This window comes from Pongo abelii, chromosome 1 (assembly GCF_028885655.2).
Source record: "Pongo abelii isolate AG06213 chromosome 1, NHGRI_mPonAbe1-v2.0_pri, whole genome shotgun sequence".
Classification (NCBI taxonomy): domain Eukaryota; kingdom Metazoa; phylum Chordata; class Mammalia; order Primates; family Hominidae; genus Pongo; species Pongo abelii.
Genome location: NC_071985.2, coordinates 79,940,494 through 79,965,205, shown reverse-complemented (window position 1 = coordinate 79,965,205; position 24,712 = coordinate 79,940,494). Strand labels below are relative to the sequence as shown.

The following is a 24,712-nucleotide window of genomic DNA, read 5'->3' as shown; positions in this document are numbered from 1 at the left end:
GAGAAGAGGGCAATCTGCAAACCAGACAGAGGGCCCTCACTAGACATGGGATCTGCCAGCACCTTGATCTTTGACTTCACAGCTTCCAGAACTGTGAGAAATAAATGTTTGTTGTTTAAGCCACATAGTCTTTGGTAATATGTTAGAGCAGCCTGAACTAAGACAGGGGTCACATTAGAGGTTGCCTACCATAATGTGTGCATTTGTGTATATTAGCATGTGTATATGTACGGGCAGGGGGTCTGTGGGTACACAGGGCATAGGGCCAATAGTGTATTGAGATCTTACACATTTTCCTGTTAGGAACATAAGGGGAGGAAAACAGTAGTCACGGTCCCTGTAGGGAACAGATGGAATTCACAAATTGGGAATTAGAACTGGTTTAATAAAGGGACTATTTACAAATATGTGGGCAAGTATAGGAAAATTACAAGGAATCGGGCTTGTCACCTGGTGCATCACTGCCCCTGGGCCTCAAGCAGTCGGGTGAAGGAGAAATGAACAGAACCAGGAGAGGATATTTGTATGAGAAGACTCCGGTCAGATGTATGACCTTTTATTAAAGGATATGGTCAGCTCATGGCATTTCCACAGAGAAGGTGCCAAGGGAATAAATACCTTGACCTCACTTTCCTCCAGTCTCCTCCTGGCACTATCTTTTGGCTAAAGCCAACTAGGAGCTAGAGGGCAATGGAGTCCACTGATGTAGGTCAGCCTCCTGGGGAACACATAGTAATGTGTGAAGAGTGGAGAGTGGATCCGGAGGGACAATCAGAAGATACCCAGTACAGAAAACAAATGTACTTAAGAGGAAAATCATATTCATGGTAGGTAGAGAGGAAGAAACAGGCTTACATGAATAGTTGTTGTTTACAGCAAGCTAGATGGAAGAGTTTGCTGACAGAGAAGGGTATTTAACATCAAAACAAGCTTTGAAATAATTGCATCTCTTGAAGATCCTTCAAAATAGGAAACACATACACATTTCTATGAAATTATTTGGGAGAAATTGTGCTGATGAAAGGAGCATGGGTGGCTAAGATGACTTTGAAGGGTCCTTGTAATTTGAGGATTCAGTGTTCTATGAGGAGTGATGGAAATCAGGGAACAAGATCTCTTGCAAAATATTCACAACTCTTTGAAATGGAAATTAGGCTATTCCAATTTAGAAATCAAATTAAGGCAAATATTCAGGGTGTTAGCAGTCTGTGCTCTTGCCTGTTTGAAGTGGTGGCTAAAGGAGAGAGGCGTGCTTTTTCCTGGATGAAGCAGGATCTCTCTCAGCCAGTTTTCATCCTTACTTAGCACCTGCTGGCTTGGAGTGGTGTCACCCAAGCAATCAGATGGGGGGATGTGCCAAGAGGCTGCCCTCCCCTCCCACTGTGTGCTGCCCCTCCTCCCCACACCCCATGACAGCCTGTCCTGATATAGATGGAGAGGGGACTGGTTTAAAATGACAGTCTCAAGTTCATTTAGAAAGAGAAGGCTAATTCAAAGAAACAGCAAGGCAAGCTTCCTTTCTCTGTAAGAATCATTATTATCCCCCTTTGTCATGGCCCACCTGGGTGCCCATTTTGCCTTTAGATCCCGCTGGCAGAAGACCGACGATGAACTCTGTAGACATAGCATGTCTTTTATCCTTCACAAAGCCATTCGCAATGACTTCTTTCAGAGCTACCTCTACCTGCTGGAAAAAATTCCCCTGGGTAAGTGAGTCAGAGCTACTAGATAAGAAACAAGAAATGACTGATGGGATTGCATGAGGTCATGGGGCTTCTAGAAGAGAATTTAAAACAAGGACACTTTTCAGACAAAAAAAACCCTCCACAACCAATGTCACTGGGCTGAAATGTTTCAGTGGAATTCTTTTATGGAGAATACAAAGATTAAGTGCCTAAAATAGACTCAGGACTTTATTTTGGGATTCCATGCACCCTCAGGCACTGTGATTTGCTTCTCTGGGTGTCTGTTGCGTGAGTATCAGGCTTGTAGAAACTCAGACATGTTTAATATTTACAAAAAATTGTTATTGGGCAAATTTGACAATTCAAAGATGAGAGTTTTAATGCATTAATGCATTGAGTAAGAATTAAAAAGAAAGACTAAATAATGATAGATCAAAATGTGCTTGGGTTATGTATGCATGTTTCTGTGTCTGTGCTTGTGTACACACTTATAATCCTCTGCGGTCTTCTTGAATCACAAGAATAGTCAGAGAGCCTAAAAAAAGAAGATTTTAGCTTGGTTTTTGAATATTGAGAAGTCAGTAGTCTGTCTCCATTTTTGTTATCTCCTCTAGTTTTCAGAGAATTGGACAATAGAGCAACGAAAATCTTATCTGGTTTGCCTACTCTACTTTTTTCAGCCTCTGTGAAAGTAGTTAACTTCAGGGCACCCTAAACAGCACTGAAGAGGAACTAACTTACCATTAAAGAGTAAAGTACCCTCCTCCCTTTGATTTATATCTTCCCCCAATGAAAGCAAGAAGGCTGTGTATCAGCCCAGTCTGTTTTCTTAAGGTCGTTTGAAAGCCCCATTGTGCACTTGTTGTGGTCAGGGTTTCCAGCTGTCGAAGCAGCTACACAATTCTTTGTATTGCATTCAAGCAACCGAATGTTAGCAGCCTACCAAAACCTCTTTTTGTAAATCCATTTATGAGGGATCTTCAATTCTAACATACAAATACCTTCATCTCATATATATATAACTTCCTTCTAAAACTTTTTATCATCTATGACTTTATTTGATTCTCATAGTCACACTATGAAATAGATAGGGTAAGTTATCATTATTTTTTTCCACCTATCTTCCCTCCTTCTTCCTTTCATTTTACTTTTTCAAAGGAGGGAAATAAAATTCAGAGATGATGATATTTAATCTAGATAGAGTAATATCAAAGCAAAGACCAAAGTCCAGGGCTTTTTTTTTGGTAGATCACACTGCCCATGAGTAATTCTTTTAGGACGTATAATACATCTCATCTATATCCAAAAGGAAAAAAAAATAGAGCAGTTTAATTGGAAGGTGATGATGTTCTAGTCACTTCATATACTGGCAAAGCATTGCTTTTCTGGAGACACTCTTCAGGCCATACCTCAATAAGAGTAGCTTGGTAGCCTTGGTTTTATTAGACTGGAGAAATGTATTAATTACAACAGCTGAGAAGAGAGTCACTAACAGGCAGATGACTGTCAAACTTTAAAAATATTTACTAGAGAGAAAAAGAAGTCACCTTTGAAGGCAGCTGAAGATGAATTAAAAAGTTGAATACAATAGTCTCTTCTGAAAAGCAGATGAAAATTAATTTGGCACAAATGGACTATAATTTATATTTGGTCTCAATCCCTTTTTTTTGTCCAATAAAATCATTGTGATTTTGTGTTTTTCTCCTTTGTAAATATGCTAATGTTTTACCAATGATTTTCGACCTTTTAAAAAAACATTATTATCAAAATGCAAAGTTTTTGACAAAATATTCCACTAACGCCCAATGTAAAATACAGGAAAAAGGGAAACTTTATTTTATTTTATTATTATTATACTTTAAGTTTTAGGGTATATGTGCACAATGTGTAGGTTAGTTACATATGTATACATGTGCCATGCTGGTGTGCTGTACCCATTAACAAGTCCTTTAGCTTTAGGTATATCTCCTGATGCTATCTCTCTCCCCTCCCCCTACCCCACAACAGTCCCCAGAGTGTGATGTTCGAAAAAGGGAAACTTGTCTGCATAGGACTGGGGGCAGGGCCCTTTCCTTGGTCTATTCTCTTAGACTTACCACTGTCTCCTGAGGCACTCCTTTTTTTTTTTTTTTTTTTTTTTTTTGAGGTGGAGTCTCACTCTGTCACCCAGGCTGGAGTGCAGTGGTGCGATCTCGGCTCACTGAAAGCTCCATCTCCCAGGTTCACTCCATTCTCCTGCCTCAGCCTCCTGAGTAGCTGGGACTACAGGCCCCCGCTACCATGCCCGGCTATTTTTTTTTTTTTTTGTATTTTTAGTAGAGACGGGGTTTCACCGTGTTAGCCAGGATGGTCTCGATCTCCTGACCTAGTGATCCGCCCGTCCAGAGGCACTTCTCTAATACCTGTGGGGTTCCATAAACACAGTTTGAAAACCATTAGTCTATCCCAAGCCAACATTGCCTTCATTTTACTTATTTGCAGTTTTCCATAAATGGGCATTGCTTATTTTCTCGGACCCTGATGATTTGACCTGGACACTAGTTTGCCTGAGAGTCACAGAGCTAGCCTCATCCACAGTACCTCTTTGATGATAGAAATGTAGGGCTATGTTAGTCAACATGGACTGGGATATGCTGCAATAACAAATTAACTCTGGAATCTTGATAGCTGAATACATAAAAAATATTTTTTTCTCTTGCTACATCATTTTCAACATGCATTATTGGAGTCATCGAGGGGAGGCTATATTCCACACAGGCATTCAGGGATCCAGGATGATAGAGGCTTTGCCAGCTGGAACATCACTAGTCACCAGGCAAGCAAATAGGGCAGCCAAAGTTTTGTCTACTATCTCTTAAAAACTTCAGCCCCAAAGGACATCTATTACATCTGCTTAGAATTCATTGTCCAGAACTACAAGAATGCTGGACAATATGAAGGGAGCACATACATATTTGTTCACTAGAAAATGTTTCTGCCACAGGGAAAAATATTGTATTTTGGAGATAAAAATACCAGACAATGCTTATTTCTGATCAATTCAGTCATATTCAATGTAAGAGACATTTATGGAATTTCATTATTGTCAAAGAACTGTGCATTAGAAAGGATTCAAATATTAATAAGACAGTTTCCATTCCTCAGGATTTTATAATGTGACAATGGATGCAAATCTACAAATAACTGTGTACTAATCCTTTTAACTAAGGGTGCAGGGAAATCAGGCTACTAGTTCTGTGAATACTCAGATTTTTTGCAGCTTTTTCCTCTAATGGCAGAAGCCAAATGTTCAGAAACGAATCTGCATGCAAGTCTTATCTGCCAGTGTGACTTTTATTCAATTAGAAGGCTTCCCTTAATCCTTGATTCACTCATTTAAACTTTGATTTTTGTCCCAGGGGATTATAACTTATATTTATGGAATGCAATTGCGTGTATTAGTTCCCCTATTGGACTCTCATTCCCATGAGAGTAAAGACTCGCCTATTTTTTCCTCTTTTGTATCTATTCAGCATTTACCATGGTTCCCGGCACATAGGAAAAACACAAAAAATATTTGTTAAATGAATTAAATGGCCTCTTACTAATAATTAATTGTAGATCAGCAAAGTTCTGAATTTAAATTTTTGCACTGCTACTACTAGAAAACTAACCTCTGCAAGTTACTAAAGCCTCTGAGTATATTTTTTCTTAAAACTACAGCAGAGTTGATTGAAGGATTAAATGTTGGTATATATGTGAAATAGTCCTCCTCAGTAAATATTAGTTTCTTTATTTCCTTCCTCTGAGCCAGGCCTCTTTTAAAGTCACCACGTAGCTCTCTCTAGAACAGGCATTACCAAAAACGATAAACTTAATTCAAAATATGAGAGTTTTCAGGCTGCAGTGAGTATAATTATGTTTTTCAGTTTGGAAATAAAACTTAGCCAGAAGAGATGCTTCCTCTCCAGCTCTGCTGAGGTGTTTTAGACTCAGCTTCTTCTACTCTTGATAATTTCAAGACTTCATAGAAATGAAAATAAAGCCCTTCTTTCAAAAAGGCTAGGAACTTCTCCTGTAGGGTCTGCACAGAAAGTTTGTTGTTTGGGGTAATTATATGGAAAGAACGGTGACTAACCAGACTCTTTGATCCCTTCTTTCCTTCCTTCCTCCCTCCAACTGCCTAGATTAGGCAGCCAGTCTCACTCCAGCACACTATGTGGTGACATTCAGTCATGGGGAAATTTGCTGGAACATCCTTGGCAAGCTTCAGAGATTCATGGAATAGCAAAGACATACATACTAAAAATCTCCAATGGAAGACTCAGCTATGCTGTTGAACATAACGGATCTTCAGAAAGAAGTCAGAACAAGCCTATCATTGTTCTCAGTGTTTTGCATATATTATCTCAGTTCATTTTTATAACATCTCTATTAGGTGTGCTGTTATTTTCCCCATATTATGTTTGAAGAACTGATACCTAGATGAGTTAAGTAACTTGCCAGAGATCTTGTGGTGGTGAGTGGAGTAGCAGGATTAGAACCCAGGTGATCTAACTCCATGATATTTTTTAAACTACTACATAATACAATGTAAATGAAAACTTAACTAATGTGGGCAGCAATATAAGTTTTACCATATTTTATGATTTAACAGGAATAGAGAACAAACAAAACCTAAGAAGAGCATTTGCTTTCTGTTGAGATAATCAAGATAGGCAGGCCAGTAAATAGGTTTAAATAATCTAGTTATGCCAACCAAATTTCTGTTAGAAGCTTGGTGTGAACAAATTTTCCAAAAGTGGCTATTCATGAACAAATAGGAAATAGAACAGGAAAACAAGTCAGTGGAAATCTCCAGTGTGTATACCAGTGCTCAAAGGGCCCAACTGGAGATGTTGTCCCAACATCTCCATGTTTAGTAACAATCATTGAGGAATAACTTAACACTCAATGATTCTTCTAGTGCTATCCACATTTCTGAACACATAGAAGTCAATGAACATTCATTAATTATATTATTGAGCAAAAGTCTATTACTCCTAGACATTGTTAAAGGCTTAGCCCAACTTCATGTGTAGAACAATGGTTCTGTGTGGTTTAACAGAAAGACCAGAAGCTTTGCATTTGAATAGGCATGTGCTAGGACCTGGCTATGACATTTCTTTTCTATGTGATATGAAGTTACCAAGTCTCTCAGATTCTCTTGCTCATCTATAAAATGATGATTACAATTCTAGTCTTATATAATCATTGTGATAGTTAAAAGAGACAATGTGAAGAGGTGACTTGAAAGTACCTAGCATAATGCCTGGCACATAGGAGGTATCCTCTCTTGTGTTGGTCGCTTTTCAGAAGAATCAGTCTCTGAGGAGGAAATTAACTCTGGCTTTTAACTTTGATGGCAAAGACATAGATTGTTTAGCTACCCCTTTGCCATCAAAGTTAAAAGCCAGAGTTAATAACAACATTTCCTAAAAAGAACTTGGAACTTCCAGAATAAAACTCACCATACAGCTATTGGTATTTTAAAAATTTATTTCATTCCTGTGATAGGCATTGCTGCACAACTCGTTGTCCAATGATACATTTTCAAATGTTTATCATTACCTGTGCAATACAAATGCTGCAAGACCATTTTTCTCTTTCAAGCAATGAAGAAAATATAATTTTCTTTTTTATTTAGCAGATATATTTTTAGGTGCAGAGTATGAGAGGGATGATCTATAGGTTTTCTACTTAAATAGACCTAGGTTCAAGTCCCAGATATATCACTCTCTAGCTGCTTAACCTTGGGCAATTTAGTTAATCTCTTAATGCCTTGGTTTCTTCTTCTGTAGAATGGATATATAATGTTTATCTTACATATTCAGTTTGATATAAATGTTTTGCATAAGTATTACATATAAATATATTTGATCAATTAGTTACTATTTTTTAATTATTTGAGTATGCCTAATTGGGAGGACAGGTATTTCATAAATGATACCAAAGTTATGACTTATGTGTGCTTATGGCAGTTAATCCCTATAACCATTCAGCTCTTTCTTGTACCCACATATTATTTAAAGAACAAAAAGCTAGCTTTTATTCAATGAACATTCAAAGAAGACCCATCAAGAAGTTAGCATAACATTAAGTGCTAGGTTTACAAAAAAATAAGATATAGCCTTATCCTGAAGAGTTTAGTGTAGGAGAGAGACCTACACAAATGCTTTTTAAAAATGTGGTATTAAAGTGATAGAGACCACTATACAATTCTACAGAGGTGCAAAGGAAGCATGGGGACTGCTGAGTCAAATCTCATCATGAAAAATCTGTCTTCAGTATCTCCACTTGACTTCTGGCCTTCTCAGATCTGATAGTAGGTCAGATAGAGAGTTCAAGAAAGAATAGAGGTAGAAGGGCACTCAGCAAGTAGGTAGGGGATAGATCTCTTGCTGAATTTGAGAAAGCAGATTGTCTTTCCCCAATTTAGAAGTCAGGAAACACTAAACTAGCCCCCAGTTGAAAAGAAAAAAATCCCACACAACTTTCAGAATAGGCAGTGCCCTATTTTAGAGATAAGAAACATCAGATACCTAAAGCCTATAGGGAGCAAATAAAACCTAGAGGGTTCCTCTGGGCAATTCAGAGACTTGGTAATGACAGCTTTCTAGTATCCTGGCACATTTAAACCTTGGATTTCACCTGAAACACTGATAAATCCCCCCCACCACCATTGTTGATGAAAAATATAATGAGGAGGGTAATATTTATTGAGCTTCTACTCTAAACCAAACACCATACTAGATGTTTTCACATGCATTATCTCATTTAATAATCTCAACAAGTTGTACGATAGATTTTGATATATTTGGGATATTTGTCTCACCCAAATCTCATGTTGAAATGTAATCCCCAATGTTGGAGGTGGGGCCAGGTAGGAGGTGTTTGGGTCATGAAGATGGATCCCTCATGCCTTGGTGCTGTCCTTAAAATAATGAGTGAGTTCTCGTGAGAGCTGGTTGTTTAAAATTGTGTGGCACTTCACCCCACCTTTTACTCCCACTCTTGCCATGTGATGTGCTTGTTCTTGCTTCACTTTTAGCTATGAGTAAAAGCTCCCTAAGGCCTCCCCAGAAGCTGAGCAGATGCCAGTGCCATGCTTCTTTTACAGCCTGCAGAACTATTAGTCAATTAAACCTCTTTGTTTTATAAATTAAGCAGTCTTAGGTATTTCTTTATAGCAATGCAAGAATGGTCTAACATAGACAATTGGTACTGATGAGTAGAGTTTTGCTCCTGAAATGCCTGACATGTGGAAGCATCTGATACTTGAAAATGTGGAATTGACTTTGGAACTGGGTAATGGGAAGAGGTTGGAAGAATTTGGAAGGCTCAGAAGACAAGATGATGAGGAAAAGTTTGGAACTTCTTAGAGTTGTTAAATCATTGTGATCAAAATGCTGATAGTGACATGGACAGTGAGGCCAGATTGCTGAGATCTCAGATGGAAATAAGAAACTTATTGGGAGGTGGAGCAAAGGTCACCCTTGTTATGCTTTAGCAAAGAGCTTAGTTGCATTGTATCCATGACCTAGGGATCTCTGGAAGATTGAACTTAAGAGTGATGACTTAGCATATCTGGTGGAAGAAATTTCTAAACAGCAAAACATGCAAGATGTGGCCTGCCTGCTTCTAACAGCTTAACCAAAATTTGGAAGCAAGAAATGACTTAAAGTTGGAAGTTACATTTAAAGGTGAAGCACAGCACAAAAGTTGAAAATTTGCAGCCTAGCCATGTGGCAAAGAAAGCTTTTTCAGAGTAAGAATTAAAGCAGATTGTGGAACAACCACTTGCTAGAGAGATTTGCATGACTAAAAGTGAGCCACGTGCTAATAGCCAAGATGATGGGGAAAAGGTCTGGAAGGCATTTCAGAGATCTAAGAGACAGCCCCTCTCATCACAGACCCAGTAGTGTAGGAAAACTGGTTTCAGAGGACCAGGCCCAGGGCCCTGCTACCCTGTGTAGCCTCAGAGCACTGTTCTCCATGTCCCACTCCAGCTCCGGCTGTGGCTCAAAGGGGCCCAGGTACAGCTGAGACATCTGCTCTGAAGGGCAGAAGTTGTAAGCCTGTTGGCTTCCACATGGTGTTAAGCCTGTGGGTGCAAAGAGTGCAAGAGTGGTGGAGGCTGCCAAGCCTCTGGATTTCAGAGGATGTATGGGCAGTCCTGGGCACTCAAGCAGAAGCCTGTTGCAAAGGTGGAGCCCCCACACTGAGATAACCTTTACTAGTGTGGAGGAGAAATGTGGGGTTGGAAGTCCCACACAGAGTCCCCACTGGGGGCACTGCCTAGTGGAGCTATCAGAAGGGGGTCAACTGCCTCCAGACCTGAGAATGGCAGACCCACGTACAGTTTAAAACCTCAGTATGGACTAGCCCAGGAGGGGAGCTGCCTAAGACCTTGGAAGCCCACACCTCAGTGTGCCCAAATGAGGGGCATGGAGTCAAGGATTATTTTGGAGCTTTAAGATTTAAGGACTGCCCTGCTGGCTGGGGTTCAAGCTCGTGAGGGACTTTTAACCCCTTTCCTTTGGCCTATTTCTCCCTTTCGGAATGGAATGGGAATGTTTACCCAATACCTGTATCCCCATTGTATCATGGAAGTAAATAACTTGTTTTGATTTTATGGGGCTGTAGGTGGAGGAACTCATCTCCAGATGAGACTTGCGACTTGAGACTTGGGACTTCTGAGTTAATGCTGGAATGAGTTAAGACTTTGGGAGACTATTGAGAAGGGAATTTGAAACGTGAGAAGGACAAGAGATTTGGAGGGCCAGGGCAGGATCATATGGTTTGGATATTTGTCCCATCCCAATCTCATGTTAAAATATAATCCCCAATGTTAGAAGTAGGGCCTGGTGGGAGGTGTTTGGGTCATAGGGATAAGTCCCTCATGGCTTGGTGCTGTCCTGTGAGTGAGTTCTTATGAGATCTGGTTGTTTAAAAGTGTGTGACACCCCACCCCTCCCCTTGCTCCTGCTCTGCCATGTGACATGCCTGCTCTGGCTTCACTTTCTGCCATGAGTAAAAACTCCCTAAGACCTCCTCAGAAGCTTAGCAAATGCCAGCACCATGCTTCTTGTACAGTCTGCAGAACCGTAAGCCAATTAAACACCTCTTTTCTTTATAAATTACTCAGTCTCAGGTGTTTCTTTATAGTAACACAAGAACAGCCTAACACAGGTATCATTACCTCTTTATAGAGGAAGAAGCTGAGGCTAACAATAACAATAGCTGAGGCTATTCAAGGTCATAAAACTAATTAGTGTCAGAGCTGGCAAACAAATCCAGGGATGTCTTACTCCAACTTTTTCCTTCCTCTCTCTTTTTCTTTTTCTTTCTTCCCTCTCTTCCCTCCTTCCTTCCTTTTTTCCTATTTTACCATTACTTCTTTAATGGCTAAATTCAGAAGTACTCATCTGCAAATCTCTTTTATGGAAGGTCTTACTTTTCATAGGGGCATCTCCTAATTGGGCTTTTTTTTTTTTCTGTTACAAAGGGCTAATTTGATCAAATATTATCAGACTCAACTCATTTCAAAATTAGTGTCTAAACCTAGCTTATATATCTTCTGAAGAATTTTAGATCACTTTTTAATTGACAAACAGTTCTAATAGCTGGAATAAAGAGGCATTTTAAAAGAGCTATATTCAACCACTTGAAAAAAGAAGAAAGAAAAGAGGATACTCAGCAGACATAAGCACTTAGCTATCAACAAAATTTCCTGTTTGTCAGAAAGTCTTCATTTTATTGCCAACTTGGATAATATTGTCTTGACTTGTTGTCCCTATCTCTGATACTGGATCAATATTTCCTTTCAGGTCTAGATTAAGATTTTGAGTGAGTATTCTGTTTTTCTCCACATTTTTATATTGAAAGACAGCAAAAGTCATCAAATGGCACATTGCCTCAAGGTAAACTTACTTATTTGCTTCTTAGAGTCAGAAGTTGAGACCTTAAGCCACAAAATTGTTTTGCTACCTGCAAAAGATTTTCTCAAGGAGGCATTTGAAAATTCTGAGTTTTATCCAGATAATTCATGCCATGTGACATTTCTTTCCTGCTCATTTTTTGCTAACCCAAGTAAAAAGTATCCTTCATGGTTAAGGTCTTATGGAATCTTCTTGCTGCTACTTGCAGGCATCTGCTGCGTACCCAAGGCATTTTTTGGTACTATTCTTTGGACATGCAGCTGTATGACTTAACTCCTCCATGCTAGGGTGCAATCTCCATGAGAGAGATTGAGCTTTATGTTTATTTCCTGAATGTTGTATTGGGGCTTAATAACTGAATCATGAATGAACTGTCTTTCAATGTAAACTCTCTTGGATATTAACCTTTCCTAGAAATTTCATCTTTATTCTCCTCAGAGTAAACAAACTTGTATTCTATTTTTCTTTTCACCACAAGTAAACAGTGGAAGGTCCTTGGGAATTCAACTAATAATGTAGATCAATAAATAAATACTACATTAAATAAAAAACAAATAGTGTCTAGTTTTTGTCTTGAACTACCCCAAGTTTTACAGAGACATTGCAATTCTTTAATTTGCCAGTATATATATTTCTATAGTAAAAAGCCATGTGCTGGTGACTGATTTACTTATCTGAGTCAATATGCACAATTGCAGAAGCTTACAGGAGGGGAGAACCTGGGGCCGAACATGACACCTCATATATCTTTTTTTTTTTTTAGTGAAATGCTGCTGTCAATTAGGTGAAAATGAGAACTCAAGCCTATAACCATAAAAGCCCACCTATTGAGTATGATGCCTGCTGAGATTGGCATTCACTTATGATCTAAATGTTGCTGGCATAATGGAACATTCCTATTTCTAGATTAAGGGTTTTAATAGACTGCACAAACCAGTTGACTTAAGCAGGTGATGATGAGTGTGGCTGCTTTGCTGCTTTGGTTGGATCAAGAGAGCCCTGGGCTATGGCTTGCCAATAATCCTAGAGTAGCATCCAATCCTGGTCAGCCTCTGTGAGCTGTGAGTTCCTAGCCTGATTTTCTGAGACATCCAGAAGAATTTGGAACAGCAATATTATTGGTGATGCCTGGTTTTTGTCATCCCTGTTGAATTTATAAGCACTTATTAAGTCACTTGCTGTGTATGCAACACTTTACCAAGTGCTAGGGAAGGGAGATTGGTGTTGGTCCATAGTTCTCAATGTTTTTGAACATAAGGACCATCCTTTTAATGTATTTTCTCAATCAGTGGCTAATTTGTGTATAAAATAGCAAAAAAGCTTCTATGTATTTATTTAAACTTTTAAAAGATTTGTATTTTTGAAATAATAATCTATGTATAATAGTTAACGTGTATAGAGGATATAAATAATGTTGGTGGCCTCCAGAAAATGATGTACTACATAGAAACTGATTCTTGTTCTCATTATCCCTTTCAGCAAATTCATGGTGATTCAGGGTACAAACACTGGCTCCAGTGTCTCCAAGTTGGAAAATGCTGATGTAACTCCATAGATGGAACATAGTCATAGTAATACAAGTAGTGTTTTTTGGATTTTTAACTTTCAGAATCAAAATTTGGAATTATGTAATTGTTCAATTCTGAACACTATCCAATGTCTCAGTCTTGGGGTTATCTGACGAAAAATGCTCTTAGTTAAAGTGAAATAGGTATTTTTCTCTTTGATTTCTTCTGCTCAAATTTATGTCACATTTTGGCTTGTTTCATTCCCTGATCATAACATTTTGAACCATTGTATATTTTTCTTGGAGCTTTCAATTATCTTTTATTTTTGGTGGTTTAGATTAAAAGTATGTCCTCCTTAGAATATTTCTAATATCTCCTGGCTTCTTGCCTACTCCATTGCCTTGGATCTAGCTTATTCTACTTAAAGATATTATTTTTGAAGTCTATATTTTGTATTGTAATATAAACTAATTTCTTTCCAGATCTGATACATATCTGTCATTTTGGGATTTCTTTTCATTGGATTCCTGGTTAATTACATCATCTTTCCTCGTGCATCTTCTCTTGATTGTAACCCTCATTGGGCTGGAATATAGCTTCAAGAAACTTCTGAAGAATGAATCTATAGGAGGTAAATATTCTTTGATAATTTGACTGGATATTAAGTTTAGTTTCCAAAAATTTGATCTTAGAATATTGGTGGCACTGTGGCATTGTTTTCTAGTGTTTCTGATGAGATCTGTGATATAAGCCTGATTCTAGTCTTTTGAACATAGAGTTGCCAAATAAAATACATGATGCCAGCTAAGTTTAATTTTAACATAATCAAGAAATAATTTTTAGTGTGAGTATTTACCCTGGAATGTGCAATATTTCAGGCATACTCATACCAATAAGTTATTCATTATTTGTCTGAAGTTCAAATCTGTGTGTTGTGTATTTCTTTTTTCCCTAAATCTGGCAACCCTATTTGAAGGTCAACCACTCTTCCTTCTCTAAATGACTTTTATATCTTCTTACTACTCTTTCTGTTTTGAAATTTCTTAAAGATGTGCTCAAATGTGGCTTTAAAAAAAAAATCTATGCACCTCAGCACTTTGTTAGATCTTACAATCTCTTTCAGCTCCAGGGAATTTTCTTCTGTTACTTTCTTTAATAATTTTCTTCCCTTCATTTTATTAGTTTTCTAGAATTCTAATTAGCTTGATCTTGGGCCTTCTGAATTGCTTATATAAGTCTAGTCTTCTTATTTCTGTTTTGCATATCTATCTTTTTGTTGTATGTCCTGGAAATTTACTCAACTTTATATCTTAAAGTTTTTGGTTATCAAAACTTTAATTTCTAAGAATTCTTTATTTTTCTTTTAATTATAATTTTCTTGGAATCTTATCTTTAAGATTCCAAGAACAGGATGTGCCTGTTCTCATATCTCTTCAAAGATTAATGAGTTTTTCATTTTGTTTTGGCTTAAATTCTCATCCATTTCCTGAATTATTTTTGTTTTCTTTGAGGTCAATTCTGACTATTTGTCTCAATCTTTGTTTTTCAGGCATCTCATGTGTTTGGAGATCATTTATCCACATTTAGAAACAAAAAACAAGGTAAATAATTCTAGGCAATAGATAAGGTTTCTTTTGTTTTGTACTTGTCCCCTAAGTAGAGAGGAAGACAAAAAGCCCTACATGTGCAGGTAGATTTTACCAGACTCTGATGAGTGGGAGTAAGTGACAGTACTTGGAGACTTCTATATGTGAAAATGAGTAGTGTTCTAACATTTTAATGCTAACTGGTCTAGCTCTTCCTAGGCAATTTGTCTATTTATTCTTTTTTAAGACAACAGACACATTTTCCCTTTCTAGGATTACAGCTCTGCTGTCTGCTGCTTTTAGGAGGGTGCACTTGTCCTCTTACCTGGTTGTTCTCTGGACAGAGTTTTGATTTATGCTCTTTTTTTTTTTTTTTTTTTTGGCTTCCATTCTCATTTGTACATTTGCCTTCCTGTTGATTCTAAGTCTGGAATGTAGTTTACTCTTGCAAATATTTTGGCCTGCAAATTCTTTAGCTTTGTTCCATCTGCTTTTTATTGTCCAGAAATTTATTGGAATCATGAATCCGTCAGTGATACCCTCTCATTTTCCTCACTATTATGGGTTTAGTGTTTTAAGATAATTCTCAGGGAATATTGGGAGGGAGAGAAGACAAATGCATGTACTCAGCCTATAATCTTGAACCAGAAGTTCCATCCTTTAATCTACTATCTATCATTTTATCATGAATGTCTTATGATGAAAATATTTTATATCTGCATGGGTGAATTTTAGTACACTTACGTGTACTCTCATTTATTCCTCAGAAGTTGGAACACATATTTTTCTTATACATTTTTGAAAATAATGAATGACAAAGTATATGTGAATGTGCCTGGCACACTACCTAGGACAGAATGGCTGCACAATAAATATTATGTCTCCTTTATTATTTTATTTTCACAATGTAGAGTTCAAGCACATTTCTGTAATATTGGTATGAAGACATATTTGGATATGTGTTGCTTGAAAAAGATAAAAAAACTGTTACCCCTACCTTGCGATTAGAAGTAATTTTTTCATTAAACTTTATTATAAGCTTAATGAGAAAATTCTCAGAAAACATTTGGAACTCAGAGATAAAACTCACTGCAAAATTGATGACATTCTTTACATTATTGTAGCTAACACTGTTAAAAATTTTAATACAGTGATATAGCTATGAGTTTATTCAACTATAGAGTTATTAAGTCATGAAAATGCCACATGATTATAATCCATAGATGCGATCTCTGAAGATCAGAGGAGTTAAGACGTTTTCCCAGCATTACATAGCACGTAAATCATGGAGCCAAAACTCAAACCCAAATCTTTTGACTTCAAACCAGTGCTCTTTTTTCCACAGCACAGATTCACAGGCTTTTAAAAGGAAATGCAATGCATAAAGCTGAGCTTTTTAAAATCTTATAAATATTAATAACTATTAATAATGTTTCATTTGCAGTGAAATTGTATGCTTTAACAAGCCAAGTCATCAATGGCAAGATGCAGTTCTATGCCAGAGCTAAACTTTTCTACCAAGAAGTACCAGCCACAGAAGAGGGTATGATGGGAAATTTCATTGAACTGTCCAGCCCAGACATCCAGGCCTCTCAGAGATTTCTTAGGAAATTTGTTGGGGTGAGTTATTCAACTGCACCTTGATGAGAAGGCAAAGTCCTTGCAAATATTGAGCTCGCATGCCTCTGTGTTGTTATTGAAGTCACGACTAAGCCATATGACCCAGCCAAGAGTTCTGCCGCCTGCAAGCCTGTTTTAAGATGTTCAGAAAGGATGAGCCATTTTTGATATGATAAATATAATAACATTGGTTTATCCTCCCACTTGGCATTTCACTCTCCTATCGCCAACTAATCTTACATGCTTCAGAGGAAGGTGAATTAGCAGTGTTGATATAAAATTTGGGAATAAAGAAGACATCTCTTTTAGAGTCTCATAAACATTTCATACCCAAATGATTGATGACAGATCATGCCTTTTGGGATCTTGGGTTGACTTATTGATTCCCTGTAATAAAAATGAGATGTTGGCCTGGCTAACACAGTCAAACCCCGTCTCTACTAAAAATACAAAAAATTAGCTGGGCGTGGTGGTGGGCGCCTGTAGTCCCAGCTACTTGGGAGGCTGAGGCAGGAGAATGGCGTGAACCTGGGAGGCACAGCTTGCAATGAGCCGAGATTGCTCCACTGCACTCCAGCCTGGGCGACAGAGCGAGACTCCGTCTAAAAAAAAAAAAAATGTTAGAAGGAAATACATGATTATATTCTGTTTAAAAACAATGAAGGTAGAATATTTTTATACTATTTTATACATAGTTTTGATTTTACTTTGAAAGATTGGTATCCTTTTTTAGTCCTGCATTGGGTCAACCCCTATTACTTCCTTACCGTCATGTCATATGAAGACAGACAGTATATTGTAGGGGTCAAAATTTTGGGCTTTATGTCTATCGTGGTTCTTCTGCTTAATGTATAAGCAACTTTGAGCTTGTTACTTAAATGCACTAAGTGTCAGTTTTCTCTCTTGTGACTAGGGCATGACAATAGAAGCTACTTCACAGGATAATGTGGAGATCAAACAAGATAATACATGTCAGGTACCTGCTTTAGTGCACAAAATTAGTACCCAATAAATCTAATTTATTGCTATTACTACTACTAACAGGCTTTCATATAATGTATTCATTGTATTTTAAGGAACTTCATTTAGTTGTTAGAAAAGACTTAATCCCCAAGAAAGGCTGGGTGTGGTGGCTCATGCCTGTAATCCCAGCACTTTGTGAGGCTGAGGTGGGTGAATCACGAGGTCAGAGTTCGAGACCAGCCCGGCCAATATGGTGAAACCCTGTCTCTACTAAAAATACAAAAATTAGCCGGGCGTGGTGTTGCGCGCCTGTAGTCCCAGCTACTGGGGAGGCTGAGGCAGAAGAATCGCTTGAACCCAGGAGGCGGAGGTTGCAGTGAGCTGGGATCGTGCCACTGCATTCCAGCCTGAGTGGCACAGCGAGACTCCATCTCAAACAAACAAACAAACAAACAAACAAACAAAACAAAGCAACAACAGAAAAGACTTAACCCCCAAGATAAAGCTGCTGTTAGTTCTATTAAAGATGCACAGTTCTAATCGGTAACAGGTTTTGTTCCAATACATTACAAAGTCATTGGTTTGAGATTTGGTGCCCATTTTATTCTGATAAAGGAAACATAAACATTAGGCTGTGGGGTTAGGCCATCAACCGATGTAGTAGCAAAACATTAATATCTCTAGTGTTGAGGTGAGGTTCACTTCAAATCCAGTCTTCCCGGAGCAACCAGTGTGTGAGTCCAGAGCCTGACAGTAGATAAAAATGTGATCAGGATGATGTATTTACTGGGGCCAAAGTGTCTGGACATCAGCTTCAGCCATAAAAGACTAGAGAGTCTAGGGATGAAGACCGTGGATATTTATAGGTTAGGTTAACTTGGAGTATTTCTAAATCAGTGCTGCTGACTGGTTTCACTGAATGCTGGTTCTGAGAGAGTCAATCTGCTAAGCACTTTAGAAGCGTTGTCTCATTTACTCTTCATGCCAATTCTTGGAGGTAAGTGCTATTATTAGCTCTGTTTTTATAGTTGTGGAAACTGAGGCTTGAAGAGGTTAAATAAGTCGTCAAGATTACACAGCTGGTAAAAGACAGAACGGCGAATTAAGCCCAGCCAGGTCTGCCTAACACCAAACTCTCTGCTCTTAACCATGACATATTTTTTCCATTTGTCTCATGAAACTGAAAAATCCCTGCTTTATTTATTTATTTATTTATTTATTTATTTATTTATTTACTTTTTTGGTGGACCATAGAACTCGACTCTCCTCCAGTCTGGCTGAAAGCAATCCCTCCTGCTTGCCTCGTGGTGAGGCCGACTTTGATCCCAAAGTATTTCAGAAGCTTAGTTAGTAATCCAGCTGTCTTGTCACTCCGTGTGGAATGCCAAGCTGACCACAGGGATGCTGGTCAGACAGAGCCCATAAGCACGCCCACAGACCTGGGAAAGGAAACAGTCTTGCGCTAGCATATTTATGTTGGAAAAGAGGCAGCCTGCTCCTTTGAAACAAATATAAGGAGTCCTTCTTAGTACACAAGGCTCATTGTAAAGCTGTGACTTCTAAGTACAAATGCAGTCCTTTTTAAGGACTGATATTTTGGTACTTTGACCTTCATACTGTAATCTACTAGATTAGTATTCAGGTCAAGATACAAACAGTTAGGGAATATGAGTATCTGACACGACTTATTCTTGTGTCAACTGTGAAAAGAAGATTGTTTAATTTAAAGTTTTGTTTTCCTTTCAACACTTAATGACATGAGACAGTGGGAAAAGGTGTTTAAACTAGTTGCAAATGTATTTACTTTAGCAAATAAACAAATGATACCAAGATGATGTCAATGCCATAGTTGATAACTTTCCTGTTTTAGCTTTCTAGTGGGAGAAAGTAGTAATTCATAAAAAGCAATCAGTATTTTTTGATAGTATTTATTTTTTGACATTTCTCAGAGATTGGATAGCTAAAAAATCTGGGTCTACTAACTTGTTATATTTTATAGTTTTTATACAGTGACATGAGGTCCTTTCATTTTAGTTTTTTAACTCCACTGGATAAACCTAAAATAATGTTCTTCAAAACAAAATACATAGGCAGAATCAAAACTAAACTGAAATTCCTAATAGTGTTTTACTAGTTTATATGGATTCATAAGTATAAACATGGCATAATAAATGAAAATCAAAATAACAAAATGGGCTCACACCTGTAATCCCATCACTTTGGGAGGCCGAGGTGGGTGGATCACCTGAGGTCAGGAGTTCCAGAGCAGGCTGGCCAACATGGTAAAACCCCATTTCTACTAAAAATACAAAAATCAGTGGTGTGTGATAGTGCACACCTGTAATCTGAGCTACTCAGAATGCTGAGACAGGAGAATCACTTGAACCCGGGAGGTGGAGGTTGCAGTGAGCTGAGATCGTGCCACTGCACTCCAGGCTGGGTGACAGAGTGAGACTCTATCTCAAAAAAAAAAAAAAAAAAAAAGACCGTCTTGTTTTGAAATCACACATTGCATGTGGTTCTAGACATATACATTCAAGGGCATCAGATTTCAATAAAATCACAGTTTCAGGCAGCCATGGTGTCCAATAAAGTTCATGGTGCTTTATTGTTCCAGGATTCTACTTCTGAAACCACTTACTACACTAATGGGAGCAGCATGACCAATAGAGGCTTTTAAGGCCAAGTAATAATAAGAAAAATTTGAAATGAGACTCTCTTATTGAGCATACACATTTTTAGTAAAGTCATTTCTAATAATGACATAATTTCTCCATATACTGCCCATCTTTTTGTTATGAATTTACTTAGAAGATGCTTCTTTCACAGCATTCATGCCTAGGCCTTTTTCTGAATTAGTTTAGTCTAAATTATATTTGAATGTGACATGTGGCATAGTGTAAGTAAAAATGGCAAACACATGGCAGTATATTACCACTTCCCCTTCTCATGCTTGAGGCAGACATCACTAATCAATCATAGATCTCTTTTCTGCTGAGTCTAAATGAAGCCTTATAATTCTTTTTTAACATAGAATTAGACAGATATTACCAAGGGAATCACAGGTGACATCCCTAATGTAGAACTGTCTTTGGATTCAGACCGTTCCTGTTCGAATTCTAATTCTGCCATTAGCTATGAAATATTAGAAATCTGAGTTTTCTCATCTCCAAAATGAGGATAATAATCTATATTGTGGAGTTTTCTTATTATAATTACTATAGCTAAGAGCTTGCTGTGTAAAAATAATATTTGTGGCTATTATTATTCCATTTGGAAAGAAGTTACAATTCCTCCACTTTTTGTTCTTCATTGTACTTTTCTAGCATAACGAAGGCCATTTGGGTGGACTGGAAAGCTGCTTTTCTGATGTTTCCCTCTGTTTGTATTTTACCTTTGATCCTTAGCCAATTTTTTTTTTTTTATTCTTAGTTCCTGAGAAATCAAGAGTAGGCTTTTCCCTTAAGATCTTGATTGGCAACTTCAAGTATCTTGTTACTATAATTTCTAGCACAAAACCGCTTCAGCGGCCATCCCAATTACGACCAAATAATTTAGACCAGCTGAATCTTCATAAATCAGAAAAGTTTTTTAAATTTTACGGAAGCAAGTTTGAGAAAGTTTGCATTGGCTGATTTCTCCCTATCTCCACCACCTTGCCATCCCCTCACTCCCAGTTAATTTAATGCACAGACCTACTTAAAAAATAGTTTTAGAGTTTTATGCCCAATAAATCATGTAGTTTCTGGTACCAAAAAAACCCAGAAAACAATGTTTAGCACTAAAAGACACAAGGAAACTTTGCCGAAACTACCCTTTATCCATGTGAACTTGCTGTGTGCCATCAGGGCTGTATTTGCAATAAAATTCTGGCCTGAGAATGGAACAGTTAGCATTGTTCACCTCAGGTTCCCAAACTTACCATCCACCTAAGAGGAGTAGATAATTCAGAGCCTTCAAAATTTGCCTAGAAAAGATAAAATTCAAGTATTCCAAACTGAAATGTTTCCATTGAATGAATCTTTAATTTTAAAACTCAGAAAAGTTCTCACTATTTTGTTCTTTTTTGCTTACAAGGCAATAATCTGTAGTGTAGAACCATTTACCTGTGGATTTGTCTCAAATTTAGTCATTAAAGTTTTATCTTCATAGGGCTAGCAATGGCTCATTTTTTTTTTTGGAGAAAATTACCAAGTGTTTAAACCTAAGATATTATTTTTTTAAATCTCATTTATATTTCTTTTTTTGGATAAATAAAGCAGGACTAGAAATGTTTAGATATTTTTTGAAAAGATAATTGTATATCTTGATTGTGGTAGTAGGTGCATGGCTATATACATTTGTCCAAAATCATCAAATTGTACACAAGAAATGGTACATTTCATTTCTTAAAATTTACCTAATAAAGTTGATTTAAAGAGGTAACTAGGGTGTGCAATTTTCAAGGATGGGTCTCTGTACTTGAAATATCAAGGTGCCTTTCTGCAGGGGCCTGGGAGAGCTGGAACAGACTGCGCCTTGGACTGTGGCTCTGGGATAGGAAGGGTCAGCAAACACGTCTTATTGCCTGTTTTCAACAGTGTGGAGCTGGTGGATATGATGGAATCCTTTCTCCTTGAAGCCCAGAACTACCTGCAGGTCAAAGGTGACAAAGTAGAAAGCTACCACTGCTATAGCCTGCAGGAATTCACACCCCCCTTCAGGAGATATGGTGTCATCTGGATTCAGTGGGTCTCTGGTTAGTCCTGCATGACTTTGCCTCTGCTTTTCTCCCCTTCTCAGCCAGAGAAGACAGTCCTTGGGGCTAATGAGGGCACCAGGGAAGAGTTAGCTGTAGTACTTCAAGCAGTTAGCTAGCCTTAGGTGTCATGTGAACTCCCACAAAACTCTGATCCTCCATATTTCTCCCTTGACATTTTCTGTACAATAAATTTACATTTCTTGGAGGATTTATGTTGGTTCTAAATGGAGAACCAACCTAAATGGAGCAAGTGCCTTTGGACCAACCTAAATCCTCGAAGAAATGTAAATACTTGAAAAAATTTCAAAAGTGCGTCAAAAAGGTTAATCCCCATTTATTGGCAGAACCAGACATTCTTAGATTTAAATCCCCAGGATATGAGACAGCAGTGAATTTGATTTTGGGTGGTGTGTGTGTGTGACACAAAGAAGTGGTAATAGAGGGGTTCTCCAGGGGACATGGAGGGACTTGTGGGGTAGATAATAATTTATCTCATGCCTATGAGGTCGACAGGCTAGGTAGGATAATATATTTTATAGACAGGGGACAAAGCCTTCTCTAAGAGGATATGTGTCCTCTTATCTAAATTTTCAAAGCCTCCTGTAACTAAATGAGGCTATTAAATAATTCATGAATGAGTGAACAAATGGTCTCCCAATTCTTAGCCATGTTCTTCCCTACTCACCTTCTATCCTCCCCACCATTTCATCCTGTTCCCCCATCCACTTGGTCCCCCTTGTAGGGCACCTGACTGATAAGGACCTTCTTGCATTTCTTTCCCGGTGCCGAGATGGCCTGAAAGAAAATGACATCATCATATTGAAGGACAATGTGGCCCGGGAGGGCTGTATCCTCGATCTCTCTGACAGCAGTGTGACTCGGGACACGGACATCCTCCGGAGTCTAATAAGGAAGAGTGGGCTGGTGGTGCTGGGCCAGGAGAAGCAGGATGGCTTCCCAGAGCAGTGCATCCCTGTGTGGATGTTCGCACTGCACAGTGACAGACACTCCTGAAAAAGCTGTGGGAATGAATGACCGGACTGGGCAGTGGTGCTTTGGGATGGAGTTGCTATCCTTCCAGGTGCCCCTTGTAATGCAGATAGGGATGGCAAGAAAAGGGATACAACATATGTCTGCAAATTATTTGTGATATAATATGTACATGTTTTCAGTGATTATATAATGCACACACTCTGATGAGACACACAAATTCTGTGGATTTTCTGAAAAAAAAATGGAGTGAAATATCAGGAAACGTGCTTTAAATCTGTTTGTATGTATCTAAACTGTGCAAGCGTGCATGAAAACAGAAGGCATAAAGGACAGCTGGCCTGCATCAATATTTGTAAAAATTGTCTTTCACAACATCCTAGGCAAAAATAGTGTTTGTTTTTTTTGTTTTGTTTTGTTTTTCCATCACAAGATGAAATCAGCATTCTGTGCATCAAGGAAAACAAATAATTTAGCTTTGGGGGTTGTTCAAATAAAGCATTTGTTTACTCAAACAAAAAAAAAAAAAAGAAAAAGAAAAAGAAACAATGCCCACATATTCCAAACTGTCTTGTTCCCTGATAATTGGTATTATAGAGTATTCCGGTGGGGGCGGGGGTAGGAGAAAATCTAGACTCCTTTCCCCGCCTTCATGTCAGCTACATTATACTTCCTTCCTCTTTGGTACTACTACTTCTCTTGAACAAACATCTCCCTCTAGTTAAGAAGACATTAGTCAAAATAATCTTGTGAAAACAAGTCCATTATTTAATTTTCTCTTTAGTCTTTCTCTTGGCAGAAAAGGTATTTGGTTTCACTTTCTATTTTGGGTCAGTTTTAGTACCCAATGATGTAATATGGATGTAATTTGATAACAGAAGTCTGCATTACAGTGATGGGAAGTATCTCCTTTCAGGAGAAAATGTTGTGCCCTGAAATTTCAACCTTTAACATATAAGTAAATGTCATTCATAATCTAATTTTAGTCTTTGGTTTTCAACATGGCTTGGTTCATTGCAGCTGCTCCTGGGGTCTTGATTGATATGAATGTATATTGGAAAGAGAAGCAGCAAAAGAAATGGACAAGGAAATGATAAACCTGAAAATTGACTATCTGGACATTGGTTTAATTAAAAATAATCTAAAATCATTCAAAAAATGTAATTCAATTTTTATTAGCAGAATGCTAAATATAACTGCTGTTGTCTTTAAAACACTTCAACATCCTTCATAAGGAAGCACATTTGTGCTTGATATGTATTGAGTCTTCCATGAAATGCAAATAATCAATTTAAGTAAAGAAGATAGACTACATGGATATGCTATCATCATAAAATAGTATTTTCAGGTCACAGCTCTAATTTCAGAGGAAAACAATTTTGATAAAACATTTAATACATTGTTGTAGCTTTACCTTGGTAGTTTCATTTAGTGTGCTGGAAAATTATTTCACCTATTCTGCTCTTGGCATCTTACAGCTGTTGTATGTTACTCGCCATGCTCTAGGGTAGAGTGCCACTCAGAATCCGTGACAAGCAAGCCAGGGACCAGAGCTAAATCATGGTAAACCATTACCAAACAGCCTAAGTTCAGCAAAACAATGGTACTTATGTTTTAGGCCTTTGTAATTCTTAGAGAAAATTAGCAGAATCTTCTTTTT

At 37.9% G+C, this 24,712-nt stretch overlaps 1 protein-coding gene across 1 annotated transcript; it reads left to right on the top strand.

Moving 5' to 3' along the window:
* Positions 1–1,406: 1,406 nt before the first annotated feature.
* NTMT2 (N-terminal Xaa-Pro-Lys N-methyltransferase 2) lies at positions 1,407–24,204 on the top strand. The gene is made up of 4 exons (XM_024237991.2): positions 1,407–1,706; positions 16,183–16,358; positions 21,810–22,059; positions 22,805–24,204. The coding sequence occupies exons 1-4, from the start codon at positions 1,553–1,555 to the stop codon at positions 23,074–23,076; spliced, it is 852 nt and encodes a 283-aa protein (XP_024093759.2). The 5' UTR covers positions 1,407–1,552; the 3' UTR covers positions 23,077–24,204.
* The last annotated feature ends 508 nt before the right edge of the window (positions 24,205–24,712 follow it).

What these genes read in the sequence shown, in the direction of transcription:
- NTMT2 (XM_024237991.2), top strand. Translation starts at nt 1,553, where the DNA reads ATGGCCCACCTGGGTGCCCATTTTGCCTTTAGATCCCGCTGGCAGAAG. An exon ending in GCTGGAAAAAATTCCCCTGG is followed by an intron (nt 1,707 to 16,182) that starts GTAAGTGAGTCA and finishes TTTCATTTGCAG; the next exon opens with TGAAATTGTATGCTTTAACA. An exon ending in TTCTTAGGAAATTTGTTGGG is followed by an intron (nt 16,359 to 21,809) that starts GTGAGTTATTCA and finishes GCCTTTCTGCAG; the next exon opens with GGGCCTGGGAGAGCTGGAAC.